At 43.5% G+C, this 21,055-nt stretch overlaps 1 protein-coding gene across 8 annotated transcripts in view; it reads right to left on the reverse strand.

The window, feature by feature from the left end:
* The window catches only part of MPDZ (multiple PDZ domain crumbs cell polarity complex component), a 334,396-nt gene that overhangs the window by 120,391 nt on the left and 192,950 nt on the right, over positions 1 to 21,055 (reverse strand). For 7 of the 8 annotated variants that reach the window (XM_082263865.1, XM_082263863.1, XM_082263866.1 and 4 more), the window contains 2 exons: positions 15,159 to 15,357; positions 2,815 to 2,856 (listed from right to left, as the gene is read on the reverse strand). In XM_082263865.1, coding sequence (XP_082119991.1) covers positions 2,815 to 2,856; positions 15,159 to 15,357 — 241 coding nt within the window. The remainder of the gene's footprint in view (positions 1 to 2,814; positions 2,857 to 15,158; positions 15,358 to 21,055) is intronic. The other variant, XM_082263860.1, reaches the window with a different exon arrangement.

Here is a 21,055-nt window from a genome sequence, read left to right on the forward strand (position 1 = left end):
TTCAGCAAGTGAAATGCATGCTCAATCGGATTCAGGTCAGGTGATTGACTTGGCCATTGCATAACATTCCACTTCTTTCCCTTAAAAAACTCTTTGGTTGCTTTTGCAGTATGCTTCGGGTCATTGTCCATCTGCACTGTGAAGCGCCGTCCAATGAGTTCTGAAGCATTTGGCTGAATATGAGCAGATAATATTGCCCGAAACACTTCAGAATTCATCCTGCTGCTTTTGTCAGCAGTCACATCATCAATGAATTCAAGAGAACCAGTTCCATTGGCAGCCATGCATGCCCACACCATGACACTACCACCACCATGCTTCACTGATGAGATGGTATGCTTTGGATCATGAGCAGTTCCTTTCCTTCTCCATACTCTTCTCTTCCCATCACTCTGGTACAAGTTGGTCTTGGTCTCATCTGTCCATAGGATGTTGTTCCAGAACTGTGAAGGCTTTTTTAGATGTTGTTTGGCAAACTCTAATCTGGCCTTCCTGTTTTTGAGGCTCACCAATGGTTTACATCTTGTGGTGAACCCTCTGTATTTACTCTGGTGAAGTCTTCTCTTGATTGTTGACTTTGACACACATTCGCCTACCTCCTGGAGAGTGTTCTTGATCTGGCCAACTGTTGTGAAGGATGTTTACTTCACCAGGGAAAGAATTCTTCGGTCATCCACCACAGTTGTTTTCCGTGGTCTTCCGGGTCTTTTGGTGTTGCTGAGCTCACCGGTGTGTTCTTTCTTTTTAAGGATGTTCCAAACATTTGATTTGGCCACACCTAATGTTTTTGCTATCACTCTGATGGGTTTGTTTTGTTTTTTTTCAGCCTAATGATGGCTTGCTTCACTGATAGTGACAGCTCTTTGGATCTCATATTGAGAGTTGACAGCAACAGATTCCAAATTCAAATAGCACACTTGAAATGATCAGAACATTCAGGGGTATGGGAGATGATTACAGCCACACACACCTACACAGGTTGAACTGGATGGACTATTGTCTTTATTCAACCTCACCTACTATGTAACTATGTAACATATACAAACTGTTGTAATTCCTACACCTTTCATCTGATTTGGATGTAAATACCCTCAAATTAAAGCTGAAAGTCTGACGTTAAAGCAAATCTTGTTTGTTTCATTTCAGATCCATTGTGGTGGTGTATAGAGCCAAAATATTAGAATTGTGTTGATGTCCCAATATTTATGGACCTGACTGTAATACTCTACCAATCAGTTGATGCTATGTCCCTCAGCATTAACCCCATCTGTTGTAAAATCAGGAAATCCTAAGCCACTCAGCTGTGCAAATAGCAAGGTAGCTCCCAGTGCTCAGCCTACTTGGCCTACTTACAGAGTGAGTTTTTCAGAAATTGGGCAAGCGTGGAAGAAAGGTCAGCAGTTCGGAACCGAAAAATGTGCTGCTAACTTGTTAACAGAACGGGGTCTGGAAAGCACCCGACGCAGAACTCTGGCTAAGGGTCACTTCAAGGCTAGCCCAAAAATGTGCATCAGGGTCCAGGAACAGCGCTCCAAAGCTAGGCTGAGAAAGGCCAATCAGGATAGCTGCCATTTGGAGACCAATCTGAGCAGAAATGTAACAAGGAATCTTGACTGAAAGAAACAATTAAAATAAAATCAAAGAAAAAAAAAACTAGCAAAAAAATTATTACACTTTTCCTAGCAGAGCTAAAGAAAAGACATCCATCTTCCTAGGACACTAAAAAAAAAAGTGAGCCATGCTGAGATGAGAAGGGGATATCCTGGCTTTCAGATGGTTTTTTTTTGCCCATGTCTATTCCTATTTTTTTTTTTTTTTAATTCATAGTTTTGCAGCCTGTCAACAACAGAATGTTCTTTTAAAGTTTCTATTTGAAATAACCAACCAAAAGAAAAAAAAAAAAGTTTTGAGAAGTAGAACGCAACACAAATGCTTCTGTGTATGTTCCAAGGTTTACCTCTCAAGTATGAATGAAAAGCAGTAGCCTGGTATTGTCCTCATGAATTGTAAATAACGCATTCTACCCAGCTACACAAACATTCCAAAAATTAAAATAAGCTCTTTGTGGCATACCTATAGAACAAAAGTGCACTACTCTATGGTGTGGAAGTGTGATGTGAAAACATAAAACAAAAACCCAAGGAAACAATGGTCGGTTTGTTTTGCTTGGTGATAAGGTTGGACACAGCAGGTGATACATTCTGATTTAGGAAATTAAAATGAATGAAAATACAAACACCACCAAGGTCTTTTTCATTTTCTTTTCTGCAAATCAAAGCTGCATCTACCTCTCTCCAGCTGCAGCTACTCAACAAGGAATGCAATTACTGCTTTCTTCAAGGAAAACAGTTTTAGGTGGGGAGGAAAGGATTACGAAAAGATAAAATAGAACTTCTCCACATGCAAGAAACCCCCAAGAGCCTGCATTTACACAAACAGCACATGCAATGGATAAAGAGGAAGTGGAGCGGGTTCTTAAAGGGTTAGTGAGGGCATTACACAATGGAAGGCTTTCTAAAAATCGACTATGTAATGCGTTTATATTAAAGGAAAAGTAGGTGAAAATAAAGACATACAGGGTAAAGTTAAAATATATGAAAATTAGTCACAATCTAAGCATAGTATTACCATAGCATTTGTTTGCGGAGTATATAGCATGTTACTTAACAATTATAAAAAGGAAAAAAAAAGCTGTTAAAAAAAAAAAAAGCTGTTTGTTTTTGGATCAAGCTATAGAAACGGTTATTATGAAGAATGAGACAACTGAACAGAAGATGATAAGCCATGCGGAGCTTTTGAATCACCGATACTCACACATAAAATGGGGCCTGATCATCAGCAGGTGCGGGAGAAGATCTAGAATGGGAAGCATATGATGCAGCATCTTTTTACAATAGTGTTAACAAATGCCAAAGCCTCGCACTGCATGTTTGAAGCATACATATGTATTTAAAAGTATGTGCAATTTTATTTTGTCTCCCTTTTTCCTCTAAAATCCCATCTCTCTTTCATCAACACCTCCCCCAGATAGCATCTGCTCTTTCTGTGTGTCTATAACCGTGATTATGAACAAGGATGGGAAAATGTTAACGCCATCCGTCTTTCTCTCCCTTGATCAGGAATTTATTCTTTAGGTGAGGGCAGGTGAATTTCATTTCAAACTGGTAATTATCTGACAGATGTTGGAAGCAGCTGCTGCAGTAGGCAAAGCCCTGGCTCTTATTCCAGCACAGATAGCAGAAGCTTCTGGCAAGGTGGATAGTGAAGTGGGACGACATGCATTCTGTGAGTGGCCGCACAGCTGGTTCTCAGTGCAAAACAACGCAAACCTGAAACCCTAGCCAGCTGTTTTAAAGCTTGTGATTCTCAAATTGCTCTATCCTTTCAACGAAAAAGAAAAACCTGTGGTTTTACAAAAATGCCAATATGTTCATCTTGGAAGTTTCCCCATTTTCATTCACACAAGGTTGCTGTAAGGTCTGCAGAGTGTTGCAGTACTGTTTTGTTGAATAATTTTCTTTTTTTTTTTTCTAGGTAGCTTGAATGAAAAAATAGGTCTGAACCAAACAATATGCTAGGGAAAATCTGAAGGAAGATGCACACAACACAAGGCAAATGTGCTCAATAGAAGGAAACCAGTAGTTTTTAAAAGCTAATAATTACTAAAGTTAAAACTGAAACACAATCAATAGTTACTGAACTCAGGGAACATATATACTATGGGTTACTAAAAACATTTCTGACTCGCTGGAAACACTTTATTCCGTATAACATTTCAGACATTATAAAGAAGCAAAGAGGGACCAGAAACTATGAATAAGTACAGATCAACTACAAGCAGTCTAACAAACCACTTGTGGCTAAATTCTGACTAACTGCTAAGGAGTATACCATAGAGCAGGGGTCTTCAAACTATGGCCCTCCAGTTGTTCAGGAACTACAATTCCCATCATGCCTAGTCATGTCTGTGAATGTCAGATTTTTACAATGCCTCATGGGATGTGTAGTTCCGCAACAGCTGGAGGGCCGTAGTTTGAGGATCCCTGCCATAGAGGTTGATTTACTAAAGGCAAATATACTGTGCACTTCGAGGGCATTTGCTCTAGATCTAAGGGGAAGCTCTGCTGGTTTCTATCATCGGATAATGTACAGCCACAAATGCTGTTTGTTATTTTCCTTGCATGTGATTGGGTATTCTTTGCAAAGTAAAGTGTTAACTCATTTATTAAGCTCTGGAGCAACTGCACTTTCAATGCACAGCATATTTGCCTTTAGTAAATCAACCCCATAGTTTATTTACCATTGAGTTAATGCTATAATTTTTCTTTTTTTGTTTGTTTATGTTTACTTTCAAACTCTTAAAAAAGGGACACTTTAACATTACCCCCCAACACAAATACACCAAAACATCTCTTGCCCTCCTCCTCATAACTACTTAGCCATAGCGATTATTGGCCAAGCCTGTGTTAAAAGTGGACCTAGCACCACACATTTTAACGCCCATCTCTGGTAAAATTAAAAAGAATATCCCGTTCAGTAGGGCCGTACCAGCACTGCAAGGGTTTATTGCTTGTTTTCTTCTAGGGGAAGGGAAAAACAGTTTTAGTTACTTGATCCCATGCTCCCCCCACGATCCAGCGGTGTACTGTCCCTTGGAGTCCTCACGTCCAAAACAGGGCTGTCGACCCTGCTCTGATCATGATGAGGTCTGGACCCTAAACCGGTGGAGTGTGCATCTGCAGAGACTGCAGGGAGGAGAGGATAAAGATTTTTTTTTCTCCCTAAATAAAAACCAAAGCGTTTATTTTATCTCCTTTTTTTTTTTTTTAAAGAATACGACTTGAGCAAGCAACCAGATCGTATTCTTAATTCAGGCCATTGTAGGACAGCCTAGCGTAAACCTTTCCAGTGTGCTCCAGTTTTGTGGGAAAGCAATAGTGGGAGTGGATCATAAGAACAGAGGGGTAGAACCTGTGTCTGTTAAAGAACTTCAAGAAAAAGATTTTACGGTAAGTCAAAAATCTTGTTTTCTTAATCATTCATTAAATGACGCAGGGTGGGGGTGAAGTCATTCTGAAACACTGGAGCATTCAAAAACAGTCGGAATGACAGGAGAAATGGACAGAAAGAAAAATAAAAAGGAGGGGGGGGGTGACAACGGCCTCACAAATAAGAGCTTATAGAGCCGCTAGAAGAAACTTGCAACTTAAAGCTGGCATCAGATGATGTCTAAAAATCAGTCTGGTAAAATATAGCGAACCAGTGAACAGAATACCAGGTGGCAGCCTTGGAACTCTGAGAAACAGATGCGCAATGCTGAAAAGCCCATAAAGCACTAACTGATCTAGTGGAGTGTGCTTTGACAGGGAAGGGTGGGATCAACGACTTGAATAATTTGCTGCCAAATCCATCCAGAGATGGTGCAATGAGAGGCATATTGTCCCCTACAGGGAACCTTGGGAATGATAAAAAGGAAGCCTGTGTAAAGAAAAATGTAGCTGTGGGATTGACTTAAACAGGGTGTACCCTATCCAGGCATTTGAGAGAATTTCCCTAGGATGCCTGGGAGCGGGAGTAGAACAATGTCCTGGTTAAAGATAAAAGGAAGAAACTGACTTGGTAAGAGAAAAATGGGATTTCTCTAATGTTCATTGACGGACACATCTTCTGGTATTCTTAACCATTGGGTTATACTACCCCCTACAGGAGTAGGACAGTAGGCAGCAAAAAGTTTTTTACAAGCAGTGTTGGGAGAATTAGAACTCCACAAAGGGGTGGGTGCTGTGTCCATCAATGAACATCAGCGAAATAGATTTTACGGTAATTTAAAAATCCCATTTTCTCTTTCGTTCATTGACGGACACAGCTTCTGGTATGGTTAACCATTGGGATGTCCCAAAGCAGTGATAAACATCAGGGGTGGTAAAAAGCAACAAAAACAAGCAACTAAACATTAGCCAACCAGGCAACAGGGGCTCAAACTTACAACTAGAGCCCACCTGAAAAAAAATAATACACCCTCAAAAAGGATCAGGTCCTCTTAAATAGCAGCCTGCAAAACCTTGTGGCCAAGGGAAGCATCCGCAAATGCCAACACATCCATTTGTTAAAACTTTGTAAAAATGGGCACCGACGACCAGGTGGCCGCCTTTCAAACCTGCGTCACTGATGCCTGATGACGGAAGGCCCAGAAGGCACTAAAAACCCTAGTAGAGTGCACCTTGACCTGGAAGGGAGGAACCTTACCCCTGATGGAATGGGCCTGAATCACCATCTCTCTGAGCAATCTAAAAATGGTCGCAGAGGAAGCAAACAACCCTTTACGAGGCCCTCCGTGAGCACAAATAGAGAGTCTGAGTTCCTGAAAGACTTCGTAGCTGCCAGGTACACCCTAATTACCGGGACCACATCCAAGGCATGCAAGGCAATTTCCTTCAGATGTTTAGGCCTAGGACACAGGGAAGGCAACACCATATCTATATTCAAATGAAAATCAGAGACCACCTTAGGAAGAAATGACAGACAGGAGCAAAGCCCTACCTTATCCCTGTGATTTGCCAGATAAGGTGAACGACCGGTTAACGCCAACAGGTCAGACACCCTGCGCGCAGAGGTGATAGTCACCAAAAAGGCCACCGTCTAGGACAGCGTAAGCAGGGAAAACTCACAAAGATTGTCAAAAGGAGACTTCTGGAGAATCAAAAGTACCAAAATGAGGTCCCAAAGTGGCAAGGGAGACCACACCAGAGGGACCAAGTTCCGAACACTCTGAAGAGAGGTACGTACCAGAGATGTAGCAAAGAGTCGTTGGAAGAAAGCCACCAAGGCGGACACCTGGCCATTGATGGTAGATCTTCCAAGAAGTAGATTTCCTAGCTTTTAACAGCGTAGGAATCACTGATTCAGACAACCCCTATCCGTCAGCACCTGGCTATAAACAGCCAAACCGTCGAAGCCAGTGACTGTACAGCAGGCGGCAAGATTAGCCCTTGGAGAGCAGATTCTTCCTGAGAGGATGCCTCCAAGGAAACGTCGGCGACCAGCCGCACCAGGTCGGTGTACCAGGCCAGCCGTGGCCAGTCCGGTGGCCACTAAAATGACAGGAATCCCTTCTGCCTCAAGCCTGCAGAAGTCTTGGCAGAAGCTTGAGAGGAGGGAAGGCGTAAATCAGACGATACTGACTCCACAGGGGCCACCAGAGCGTCTGTGGTGTCCGCCAGAGGATCCCGTGACAGATCCACGAACCTATGTACCTTTCTGGTGAGCCGAGACGGCAACAGATCCACCCCAGGGATGCAACTGAGGAAACACTTCCGGATGAAGAGACCACCCCCCCCCTGGTCTAACGCCTGCTGACTGAGGTAATCCTCTTGCCAATGTTCCATTCCGGGAATGTGAACGGTAGGGAGGGCTGGAACGAAACGTTCTGCCCACCTGAGAATGCCGGCTACCTCCAGAGCCACCAGGACACTTCTTGTGCCCCCTTGGAGATTGACATAAGCCACAGCCATGGCATTGTCTGGTTGAATGCGCACTGGACAGCCTTGTAGATGATCCATCCAATTTTCCAGGCACAGCCTGAACGCAGGAAAATCAGGACATTGAGTGGTAGTCTGGATTCTTCCAGGGTCCAGACCCCCTGAGCAGAACTTCTGCCAAGGTTGCCTCCCCACCCAGACAGGCTGGCATCCATGGTGACCACTGTCCAATACAAGGGAAGAAAGGATTTTGCCCAGCCGGAGCGCTGTAGAGGAAGCCACCAAATCAGGGACTCTCTCCTACCCCGGCTCAGCTGGATTTGGTTGTCCAGAGACTGTGGATTCTCACCCCATGTGATGAGAATCTCCCGTTGGAGGGACCCTGCATGGAACTGAGAAAACCGGACCGCCTTGAAGGTTGACACCATCAGGCCCAGTACCCACATACAAGTCCAGAAGGACAACCATCTGCTGGTCAGCAGGAGAAAAACTGCAACCTGCAGTGTCTGAAGTTTGTCCGGAGGAAGAAATACTCTGGCTAAGGCTGAGTCCAGAGTCAGCCCCAGATAGTCTAATTTCATAGAAGTGACCAAGGCAGACTTCCAGAGATTCAGAATCCAGCCGAACTCCTTCAGAGTTCGTATGGTGATCTCCAGGTTTTCCGCCAGCGCAGCAGAAGACTCTGCTCACAAAAGGAGATCGCATAAATAGCTCAGTACCGCGATCCCCCGCTGGCGTAACAATGCCAGTACCAGGGCCAACACTGTAGTGAAGTTCCAGGGAGCGGAGGCGAGACCAAATGGTAACGCCCCAAACTGATAATGTTCATCTCCCTTTGCAACGCGGGGGAAGCGTTGGCGACTGACACATATTGGAATGTGAAGGTAGGCATCTTTGATGTCTATGGAGGCAAGAAAATCCGGGAAGCCACCACTGTGCGAATGGACTCCATCCTGAACTTCTGCACCCGCACAAAGCAGTTCAGCACCTTCCCCTCCTTCCTGGGAACTGTAAACAGGTTGAGTAAAAACCCCTGAAAAATGTTCCGCAATCAGAACTGGGACAATCACCCCTTGAAGCAAAAGCTCTTGCACCACCCCAAAGAGGGCCTGTAAGCGGACTGGGGATAGTGGCACGTTGGAAGGAAAGAACCTTTTCAGAGGGCAAGCATGAAACTTGATCTTTTATCCGAGTCGTATGACTTCATGGACCCACTTTTTATGTACCAGGAAAGTCCACGGCTCCGGGAACCAGCGAAGACGTCCTCCCCACCACAGATTTGGATGAGGGCGCACTTTCATGCTGAAGGATCCCTGTCCGTGGGTCTGGGGAAGCCCGCTCTTGACTTGCCAGACCAAGTTTGCTTGGATCCATCAGAGGAGGCCCGAAAGGCTTTGATCCCTTGTCAGTTGATCCTGAGGGACCAAAAAACTTCCTTTGAGCCGAAAAGGAGGGCCCACATCTGCAACGAGGGTCCTTGCCCTTAGTAGCCTGTGGAAGAAAGGTACTCTTCCCCCCTGTGAGACCTCTAATGATGTCATCCAGGGTAGCTCCAAACAGGTGAGCTCCCTGAAAAGGAAGAACAGCCATGACTTTTTTTTTTTTTTTCTTTAGAAGTCTGGCCTGCAGACCAGCATGTTAGGCTGACACAGAGAGTCCAGCCACTAGGGGAGAATCATCTAAAGATGCAGCACAGATAAACTGCAGCCCCTGGACCAGGTGGTCCGCCAGCTCAGCAAAGGCAGGTGGGAGCTGTTCTCCCTCCAGGTCACTGCGCAAAAGCTTAGCCCACTCAGTCAGAGTTTGCAACACCAGGGCAATGGTGAACACTGGCCTCAATGCGGAGTCAGCCAGGGTAAACATATTGTGGGCCACAGCCTGTTTTTCAGCTGGGTCCTTAAAGGCCAGAGACTCTTTAACCGGAATCATGGTTGCCTTGTTTAACCTGGAAACTGGAGGTTCCTCCACCGGTGGAACAGACTACCTTTTAAAAAGGGACTCTTCTTATGGGTTTTGCCTAGCTTTTTGCTAGCCCGCCGCCCTAAAACCACCTCTATCCGGGACACAAGGGGCTCCAGGACTGCCGTCAGTTCATGGATGGACGGTCGGGACCAGGGAAGGCCCCATAGCCTCAGAGAGGGGATCAGGTGGGGAGATGTGCTCCGAAGAATCCATTAGCCACCAGGGGGACCCACAGAATAAGTGTAAAACACTGCTAAGGGACACCCCCACCGCGCTGGCAGCACCAGCTACAAGCACCAATCGACCCTCAGCAGAGAGGGAGAGGACCCCACCAGACTCACCACCCGCAGAACCAGGCATCGCTAGTCAAAAGGAGAATCTGTACTGCACGTATGCGATCAGGAAGTTAAAAATATCCAGGAGTCAGCACTAGGGGATAAGGAGGGGCTCCCAATGCCGAAAGTGCTGCCCTCGGGCTCCACTGCCATGGCCGCCGCTGTTTTGAATGGCAAACAATGCAAAATGGCCGCTTTGCATTGTAGCCTATGAGCTACAAGAAAAAAGCGGTACCACAAGGCTCTCTGGGACGTAGGAGGTATCTCTAGCCAAAGGACAGGCACAAGGCAGGACATGGGGCCCTGGCGGGAGCCCCCAACAGGGTACAACCCCCCCTGCACAGCCGTTTGTCTGGTCGCTGGCGGCGTGTCCCCCATCTCCAGCATGGCGCTATGTCCCCACCCCAGTGAGTACCCATACAGACCCCGCAATAGTGGAGGGGGTGGGGGGGTGCAAGGAAGGAGGAGAACCCGGAGGTCCGACCTTCCTATTGAGGGGCTTGCGTCCAACCCAAAACCCTCCAGAAGAAGAGGGGGGACAGCTACTCACCATACCAGTAGCCAGGTGAGCACTGCTTCAGGCAGATCCTCCTCTCCATCAAAATGGGGGGCTGTCGGCCAGGAGGAACGCTGTGACTAAGGCCAAGGCCAGGTCGTGTGTGACCTCGCGAGACGTTTAACTCGCAGGGCTAGCACCCGTCTAGTGGGGCTATGTCGCGGCCGACCTAACAAGGAGCTGAGGCCTGTGCGCACTCACTGGCCTAACTGGGGTGACCACTGGATCTAGATTATCCAGCCCATCACCCAGTCCTGGCAGTTGATTGTAGATATTACAAAAAATATCCAGGTGGAAAAAGAAATTTCAATCTGAAAAAAAAATTGTTGCCAGGATCAAAGATACCAGCAGGGAACTAGGTTCTTAGTCCTGACTAGGCAGAAAAAAAGAATGTGGCTATAGCAGAGAGAGGGAGTTTACCCCGTGGGACTGCCCATAGGTGTAGCCAGAATTTCCTGCCTAATGTCCTACTCCTGTGTCCATCAATGAAAAACCTTCTGCCTCAAGACAACCTTGTCTCTGTGTAATACCAGAAAGGGTTCTTTACAAGTTAAGGCTGCCAACTCAGAAACTCACCTCACAGAGGTGAATGCAGTGAGGAATCTTATGAGAGAGAGTAGACAGGAATATCTCTGATGAAGTGACAGAACCATAGTGAGATCCTGTGGTGTCATTGGGGGAACATTAAAGGAGAAACAATGTGAGCTGTAAAATTACTTTCATTAAGGAGTGAGGCGCAAGTGGTGATTGAAAGAAGACCTAGAGTCATTAAACAGGAAGGCCATTAAAACCAGCGACCAAGAAGCAGGGAGGCAAATTAGTCCTTGAGAAAGAAGATTCAGACAATCCCGGAGTGCCACCAGAGAGTTTGCAAAGTTCCAAGAAAAACATGGGCCTGGGCCTGGGCCTGGGCCTGGTCAGAGTGATGAGAATGACCAGAACGTTCTCCGTCTCATCCTGTAGAGCAGGTGCGAAAGGAATTTCAGAGGAAGAAATGTGTAGATCAAGTTGAACTGATCCCACAGATTCACTACAGCACCAGCTGCAATAGCTAGAGATATCCTGGACATGGAGACAAACTTGCTCAGTTTTTTTAACCTGGAAGGCAGGAGATCTGGCATTTGCTACTGGCAGAAGAGGTCTTCCACGTTCATGACAGAAAAATGTTGGACAGGGCTAGGACATAAACTTCCAACAAAGTCAGAATTTATTTAGCTGCAAGACTTTTTGTTCCTCCCTGTTCGTTGATATCAGCCACTACTGTGGCATTGTCTGACAATCTTGGTCAAATGTTCATGAAGCCAAGAGGTTCAGTATTGAAGGAATAACCAAATCACTCTAAGCTCCTGAATGCTGATCAGGAAATTAACTTTTTCCAGTGATAAAGTCCTGTGTACAAAGATAGTGTCTAGGACTCCTCCCTGGACTGTCATCCATTGTATCATGGCATCCAACATGAAAAGCTCTCAGGCCAGTGGGTGGAAGGGTTTCCCAAACTCCAAGGCTAAAATTGTGAGCCACCAGCCCAGGGCCAGCCTTGTTTTGGAGGCAAGTCAAATACAATATTACAGAGAAAGTGCCTTCTTGACCCACATAGCCAGAATGTTGAGCTGAAATGACATGTGGAATTAGGCATATGAAACTGCATGAAACCCGCATGCAAATGCGGAGGGCTGCCCAGAACTCGCATGCATAAGCGAAGGGTTGGCTGGCTTTTGGACTATAGTAGCCGAACATTGGATTAGAGAACTTTTTTTTCTGCAGATGGAAAACCCTAGACAGAAAAGTATCCAAGATAAGTCCTAGATATTCCTTTTGGAGAGTTTCAGCACCGACATCAGGGAGGTACAGAAGCCATCTAAGCCTCTGCAGATTTTGAACAGTCTGTTGGACACCGATTGATAGAGTCCATACTGAATGTTGGATCTGTGTCTTATTTTAGACTTATAAACTATGTAACTTTGTAAAGAACTTTCAGCCTTTTATCCACAGGATCTTTAAACACACAGAAACATTCAGTCTTGTTAATACAGGAAATGGCCATATCTACTAGAGAGAGGAAGCCCATAAAAAGAGGAGCAAACACTTTGTCTGAATAAAGTCAATCAATATACAAAACAGGTTGTGGAAGTGAGTTTGCTAAGAACTTTTCAAAAGGCCGGGGACTCTTGAGAGCTAGCGAACACAGGTCATCTAATAGGGATAGGGTACATTCTTCAACGTAGCTAAAGTCACTGTTCAGACATGGTTGCAGAGAGTTCCTCTTTGGACAAGACAGAGGAGCATGCCACACCTTAAGGAGTTAAAGAGGACTCCAGAGAGTGTTGTTACACAAGAGGGGGAAAGTGGTTCATGCTATCAGTGTTGGGTCACTGGAGCTGTTGGTGAACTGTAGGCAGGCAAGGACCGCTTCCCTCGTTTTTCAGATCTGCAAAAGTAAAGTATGCAAGGGAGGGATTTCAGCAGTGGGTACTGCCAGAGCAGGAAAGGTTAAATGCTTATTACTGTAAGGCAGCGGGGAGTGAGAATCATGGCAGTGGTGTGGCTGAGGAATTGCCGAGAAGGCTGAGTGGGTGCATGTGTGCCCAAGCAGTGGTGCATGCATATGTAGTGTGGCGACATGAAAGAGGCCTGCACATACAGTATCTCACAAAAGTGAGTACACCCCTCACATTTTAGTAAAAATGTTTTAATATATATCTTTTCATGTGACAACACTGAAGAAATGACACTTTTCTACAATGTAAAGTAGTGAGTGTACAGCTTGTATAACAGTAAATTTGCTGTCCCCTCAAATTAACTCAACACACAGCCATTAAAGTCTAAACAGCTGACAGCAACAGTGAGTACACACCCCTAAGTGAAAATGTCCAAAAAAATGTGAGGGGTGTACTCACTTTTGTGATATACTGTAAATCAATAGAGCCTATACTGAGCACCAAATTCAAAAATAGTGCAGTGCCCAAAGGTTTTTACCAAAGCATGGTACCAAGCACAACACCAGGCTCCCTCATCAAAAAGTTAACCTCCCTGGCGGTATGATTATGTCAGGAATTACATACCAAAAGCGGTACAATTCTTTTCATGGAAATTTGGCGTTATGTATTATAGGCCTACAATTCTTAGTAATTACTGACTTAAACCTGACCAAAACAAGAGTCTAGTAGACATCCCAGATGTGATAAATTTGAAACACAAACACGTGAATTATAATCGAATCAATAATATTATTTAATATATAATATATATAATAAAATTATATTATTGATTAGATTATAATTCATGCGTTATATATTATATATAGATATATGTGTGTATATATATATATATATATATATATAAAATATATAACGCATGAATTATAATTGAATCAATAATATAATTTTATATATATATATATGTGTGTGTGTGCATATATATATATATATATATATATATACACACATATATATATATATATATATATATATATATATATATATATATATATATATATATAATATAAAATGTGTTTTGTGTTTTGTGCAACGTTTTTTTTTTTTTTTCTAATTTCCCTCCCTAGTTCCGCTCCCATGCAGCATTGCTGCTGCAGGGAACGGAACTAGGAAGTGATCAGGCCGACGGAGGGACGGAGGAGCGGCGCGGGACTCTCGGCTGGCGATCTCAGCAATGAGAGATCATCGCTGGATCGCCAGGATAAGGTAAGAGAACACCGCTGCGCTCTCTGCAATCCACCCCGAGCGTGACTCGGGGTTACTGTTCCTGATATGAAAAATCAACCCGAGTCACGCTCGGGATTACCGCCAAGGAGGTTAAAGAACTGACTTTACTGACATGGTGCTCTGGAAGACACCGTGCAGTCCCCACAAGTCAGACAAGCTGGAGATGGCAGGAAGCAGAGGAACAAGCTCCATTCAGACAGCCTTCACCCTCTTGGTGAGAATATTCCCTGAGGAGTCTTCAGGGACAGGGTTCCACCAGATGGGTGACCCGTGGCCCTGGATCTGTAAAGCACTCACACTTTACATGAAATGTCTAGGGGGATGCCTTAGCAGAGACCAGTGTCTGCACTTCACATGGCAGGGTGGACCTGCTTGTTTCTCACAATTGAATTTAGGTACGGCCTCTGTGGCTATTCCAAGAATAAGTTTATCCAGAAATCTGCAAACATACACCCTTCTGGTTCTGAAGCAATTATATAAGCTTGATAGAAAGAAAAAAGGATCTTGCTGAAAGAATTAAGAAGAGAAAACACCTATTCTCCTAGGACACCAGCAAACTGGAGCATGTTGGGAGTGGGAGGTTTATATTAGGCTGTCTTACAGCTTTATTTGCCAGTGTCCAATCATCTGAAGACAGCAGAATAACCCAGTATCTCAGAATTACTTCACCCCGTGTTCCCTAATGAACATTTAGGACATTTTATATTTTTATGTTTTTCCAAAAGCACATTTAATCAAAACAATAGGCAGTTCTATTCATTATAAACATTTTCAAGAAATAAAAAGGGGGAGCAAAAGAAGCGTGGAACAGATATCCCACATTTAAGGGAGATAAACAGCAAGTTAAAAAAGACAAATAAAAAACAAAAAGGGAAAGAATTCCCTTCTTCAGTACTTCAGCGAGAACATCAATGGAATGTATTCAGTTATAGTGTTTTGCTATAATTTTCTTAGTGAAGGTTTGATAATAAAAAGACATATGGTTATGATATTTTCTTCCCTCACATTTTCATAATCTGCCTCTATGTTGTAAAATCTGACTCTTATATTTTTGGCACACTAAGCACATTCAGTAAATGCTCTTAATAATTATTAGCTCCCCTACCTTAAATCCGGTCCAAGTAAAGAATGTCTTCGCAGCATGGCCCTTGCCTGGGCATTGGTTAGGTTTTCTGTGGACTCATTATTGATAGCCAAAATACAGTCTCCCACATGAATTCGTCCATCGCGACTTATGGAACCGCCATTTATAACACTGCGGACAATCATTCCTAGGCCATCTTTATTGGCACTTACAGTCATGCCTGTCAAAAAAAATGAGTGAAATGTTCAACAGCTGAGATACTCGTACACAAATCTTTTCTGGACAACTACTGTGCAGAGGAAAACAAAAACAACATTAAATGACTTACAGGATATCACAAGATATTGTAAGCTAAAATGTTAGTTATGTTGATGCCCTGCTGAGTGCTTCCCAGGAGACATGCTGACAAGTGGCATCTGTTACATTATAATATGTTATGAATAGACTAAGTAGAATGGTAAGAAAAGATAAAGTGTAACTCCAGTGTTCTAGAAAGGAAATGCTTTCCAGGAAAAAAACATACCTTGTAAGGATTTTAGCCAACGTTATTGCAGAATCTGATTTGCCCCAACTATAATTATCACTGCATTCTTTGTCAGACTGATTTGCTGACTGCTAAACAGGCGTTTTCCCTTCAATATCATCACCTTAACAGTCCTGTTTCACATTAAGTTAACCACGGTTAGACCAGCTCACCCAGTATAGATTGATAAAATGATCCAAAAGACCATCAATTACTTTTTACTTTCCTAATGTAGAGTGTCAGTGGAAACTCTTACAGCAGGAACAACACGCTCTGTTGAAGTACCCAGTTGATGTTTGGTCACTTGGCAAGATAATATTGGGATTCTGCCACAAGTGTTTATGGGGCTTAATGAAGACTTTGGTGTAAGTGACACGTGGCATGCTGGTGGATGCTGAAGAATTGAATCTCCGACTGCCTTCTTATTTCTTGGAGTTTTGAGCAGTGAAGTCTCCCTGATGAAATTCTGCCTTTGGATTGCCCCTTTAGAGTCCTACGGCTCCTCCTGCAGTATTATTTGTAACATAAAAATATAAATCCAACAGATAATATAAAAATGTCAGCAGTCCTCTGATTCAAACTTCCAACAGAGCCTTTGGAAGGGATCGGCAGGGGATGAAACTAAAAAACCCAACGGGGTGTGTGGTAAACCTTGCATAATGGCCACAGCAGCAGGCCCAGGAATGCAGATGTTTCACCAACAGAGTTCTAAAAATATAACACGCTCTCAGGCGGTTTCCCCCTCCCAAGTCTATCAAAAACTGTTTCTTTAAAATCTGTGACTCTGAAACCTTCTGATAGGCTATGTGTTCGCCCAATAACAGTATCATTCAATCAATAAAGTTTTCAAAATGGGAAGCACTGAAGTGTGCACGGACACTTTTCACTGGCCACTACCCCACCACAGCAAACAGTAGTGAAGTAGGGCCGAGTGGAAGGAACCCCAACGGGCAGCGGGAGATGAAGCATTTCAACACTGCCGACGACTCAAATGCTAAAGACTTTGCCAGAGGCAACACAGCTCGAAGACAGGTGTTCAGACTGCTGCTTTAGTCTCTTCTCTTGCAGAGAGCAGGTCTTTAGTTTTCTTCTTTTTAAATTTTTTTTTTCTTTTTAGGTAAGAGTGTCACTTTAAGGATTCATTCACATACACTACAACTGCAAAATGCAAGTTCAGATGTCATTATTTTTTTACCTAAAAAGATTGTCGACCAAAAAAGCTCCTGCTTCTACCAAAAAGAAGCTTCATGCAAAGCAATTTGCCGCAAGATAAATCACGGCAAAACCGCATGGCGTTTTAGGTACCACTGAAAATAATGGGACCTGAACCTGCTTTGTGCGATTGTTGTGCTTTTAGAGATTGCAGGCAGAATTGCAGCTATTCTGCCGCGATCCCAAAACGCCCAGGTGTGAATGAAGCCTAAAGCTCGATTCTGAGCACAACAAAAACTTACCTAAAGTCCCTATCACATGATGTTCAGGTTACTTGCTTCTCTTCTATTTACATTCAGTCCCTTTTCAACACTTCCAATGGCGGGGCCCTCTCACATTTTTTTTTTTTTAATTACTTCATGTAAATGTAATAAAAATCATCTTAAATAAAAGTTTATGCTATATGTATACAGCAATTCAATGCAGTGAAACACTTAGACAATGCTAAAATCAGAAGGCTCATTTAAAGGATAAGTTCAACTAAAAAAAAAAAAAAAAAGTAAATGCACACTTTTTTGCAGGTAAAAAAAAAATGTGCATTTATTTATCTATTTAGGAACCTAGAAAGTACTGCACAAGCAATCAGCAGATTTATGATGCCATGCGAGTCTCCTGCAGATTGTCAGTATAAGCCTTACAAGCGGACTTGAACAAAATAATGGGGTGGGCAACTACATGGCAGAGGAGGTTTAATGTTGAAAAATGTAAAGTAATGCACTTGGGGGCCAGAAACCAGAAAGCAAGCTACTCACTAGGGGGGGTACCTCTGGGTGAGTCTAGGATGGAAAAGGACTTGGGGGTACTGGTGGACAACAGGCTTGGCAGTGGCATGCAATGCCAAGACGCTGTAAGCAAAGACAACAGAATACTGGGTTGTATAAAAAAGGGGATTCACTCCAGAAGTAAAGAGATTATTCTCCCGCTCTACAAGACTCTGGTCCGGCCGCATCTGGAGTATGCTGTCCAGTTCTGGGCACCGGTCCTCAGGAAGGATGTGCTGGAACTGGAAAGAGTCCAGAGAAGGGCAACAAAAATAATTAGGGGAATGGAGGACATCAGCTATGAGGAAAGACTACAAGCACTGAACGTATTCTCTCTGGAGAAGAGACGATTGAGGGGGGATATGATATCAATGTACAAATACTGTACTGGCGACCCTAGCATAAGGAACAAACTATTCAGAGAAAGGGAATACAAGAAGACACGTGGCCACTCACTAAAACTAGAGGAAAGGAGGTTTAACCTTAAAGTGCGTAAGGGGTTCTTCACTGTAAGAGCAGTAAGGATGTGGAATTCTCTTCCACAAGCAACAGCAGGGTGCATTGATAGTTTCAAAAAACTATTAGATGGGCACCTGAGAGACCACAACATACAGGGGTATACAATGTACGGTTAAAAGCAAACACACACACACACATCATAGGTTGAACTGGATGGACTGATGCCTTTTTTCAACCTCACTAACTATGTTACTATGTATAAGCTGTCTGCCCGTAGCGGCAGCCAGTTTCACACTGACAGGATAAATTAAAGTGATTGTAAAGTCTAGATTTTTTTAAAATAACAAACATGTTATACTTACCTGCCCTGTGTAGTGGTTTTGCACAGAGCAGCCCAAGTCCTCTTCTTCTCGTGTCTCTCTTTGCTGCTCCTGGCCTCTCCCTCCTGTCGAGTGCCCCCACAGCAAGCAGCTTGCTATGGGGTAACCTGAGCCGAGTCACAGCTCCCTGTGTCCATTTAAACACGGAGCTGCAGTTCAGCCCGCCCCCTCTCCTGATTGGCTAACTGACTTTGATTGACAGCTGCAGGAGCCGTCAGTGTCTCAGCCAATCAGGAAGGAGAGTCCCGGGTGGCTGACGGACTCGTGGACATCGCTGGATAAAGATGGGGCTCAGGTAAGTGTTAGGGGGTGCTGGGGAGGCTTCTACACACAGAAGGCTTTTTATCTTAAAGCATAGAATGCCTTAAGATAAAAAAAACCTTCTGCCTTTACAACTCCTTTAATTAACTACCACGGCGCTGAACAGCGACCGCAGAGTTGTAAGTCCATTCATTCACAGACCACTGTGAATAAATGACACTACCGGGCAGGCGGAGCCCTGCACAGCCAGGTTTTCTTTAGACCCGCTCGCTGCCAAAAACAGGGGATCGGGGGCTGTTACATTTGTGACATGTTACAACCTGAATATGGGTGTAACATGTAACAAAAGGTGAACTTATCCTTTAACCACTTCAGCCCCGGAAAGGTTTTACCCCCTTCCTGACCAGGCCCTATTTTGCGATTCGGCACTTTGTTACTTTAACGGACAATTTCGTGATCGTGCCACGCTATAGCCAAACAAAATTTACGTCCTTTTTTCCCCACAAATAGAGCTTTCTTTTGGTAGTATTTGATCACCTGTGCAATTTTCTTATTTTTTGCGCTATATACAAAAAAAGAGCGACAATTGTGAAAAAAAAAACAATATTTTTAACATTCTGCAATAGGACATTCCCAACAAAAAAAAAAAATTTAAAATCAAAATTTTTTAACATTTTAGGCCAATTTGTTTTCTGCTACATAATTTTAGTAAAAAAAAAAAAAAAAATCGCAATAAGCGTATTTTGATTGGTTTGCGCAAAAGTTATCGCCTCTACTAACTACGGAAAAAGATTTATGTCATTTTTATTGTTTTTTTTTTTTTTTTATCTAGTAATGGCGGCGATCTGCGGTTTCTAGTGGGACTGCGACATTGCGGCGGACAGATCGGAACCCTAACTGACATTTTTGACACTTTTGGGGGTACCAGTGACATTACTACAGTAATCAGTGCTAAAAATATGCACTGTTACTGTAATAATGCTATTGGCAGTGAAGGGGTTATCCCTGTAAGTGATCAAAGGGGTTAATGTATGCCTACATGCTTACTAACTGTGGGGGGCGGGGTGTTCTGTGACAGGCACAGACAAATCGCAGTTTCAGCTTAGCTGAAACTGCTGATCTGTCCCTGCCTGTGTCACAGAAGATCCATCTGCTTTGTTTACATAAGCAGGTGTGTCTTCTCTCCATTTCCCGGACAATCGCGGGAGGAAGGTGGCAATCGCCGCCTCTCCTCCTGCGGCCAGCCTCCCGCTGTGTCTAAATACAGTGGGAGCGCAGCTCCGGCAGCACACGCGTGCCGCCTAAACCACATACACTCCAGTCACGTAGTAATACGTGACTGGATGCAGCCAAGCCGCTCTGCCGCAATAATATTACTGTGGGCAGTCGGCAAGCGGTTAAAGCAATAATAAACCCAAAAGTAAACATTTATGTTATTGTAGTTGTCCAATTCTTAGATGTGACGGCTGAATTTGTTTTCTTTTTTAGACTATTTCTTCTATTTTTATCTGGTGATCAAGCCAGTAACTGTTGTTGTTCAAAAGAACAAAACTTTCTTCCAGAAGTATCAGTTTACAGGGGTTAGAAAAACCATTTAAAACTGGCAGGAGTGTTTATAATGATTAGCTTTCATTTAATAATGTAAAGCCTTAATCCCAAAACCAGAAAAAAAAAAACAGTTTGCTGTAACTGCTTATAAAATATTAGCTGGAGTTTAGCTTCAATTTGTTAGTGTCTTTAAATCTGCTAGTCTAATACTTCCTTCCCCCAAAGACTGATATTGCTATCCAAAAGGTGCCCCCTGTTTTCCTTCATCCTGAGTGGAAGTACTGGCCAAATCACCAGGAGAAAACAGAGGGAAACCCCAAAAAAAGAAAGCTAATGCAGCCACCACATCCAGGGATTGGTAAACTGCAATATATTACATTTTTGGTTTTGGGTTTCATACCGCTGTAAATTTATTCCTGTGTTCCCTTGTAGCCAAATTAGAGCTAATTACAAGTTAGATGGAAATGTATATCCCGTAAAATGCACTAGATTATTTCTTTTCCGGATCCCCATCTGCCTTTTAAGGCAGGTCTGCAGTAAATGTGTATACATTTTATTTTTGCATCAGGCTTTTTCGTATGTGAGAGATAGCAAGGAGCCTGTAGTGGGTGAGTTTGGGATTAGCTCCACAAGCAGTGATTCTATGACCACAAGATAACTGACAAAAACAGCAACACCTGAATGAAAAATTAGAATGATGTGATGTTAGGTTGTACTAATACTTTTCAATTTGAAACTGCACCTTTAACATTATAGTTATAGTATGAAGAAAGA

Source organism: Pelophylax lessonae (assembly GCF_965119305.1).
Source record: "Pelophylax lessonae genome assembly, chromosome: 1".
Taxonomy (NCBI): Eukaryota; Metazoa; Chordata; class Amphibia; order Anura; family Ranidae; genus Pelophylax; species Pelophylax lessonae.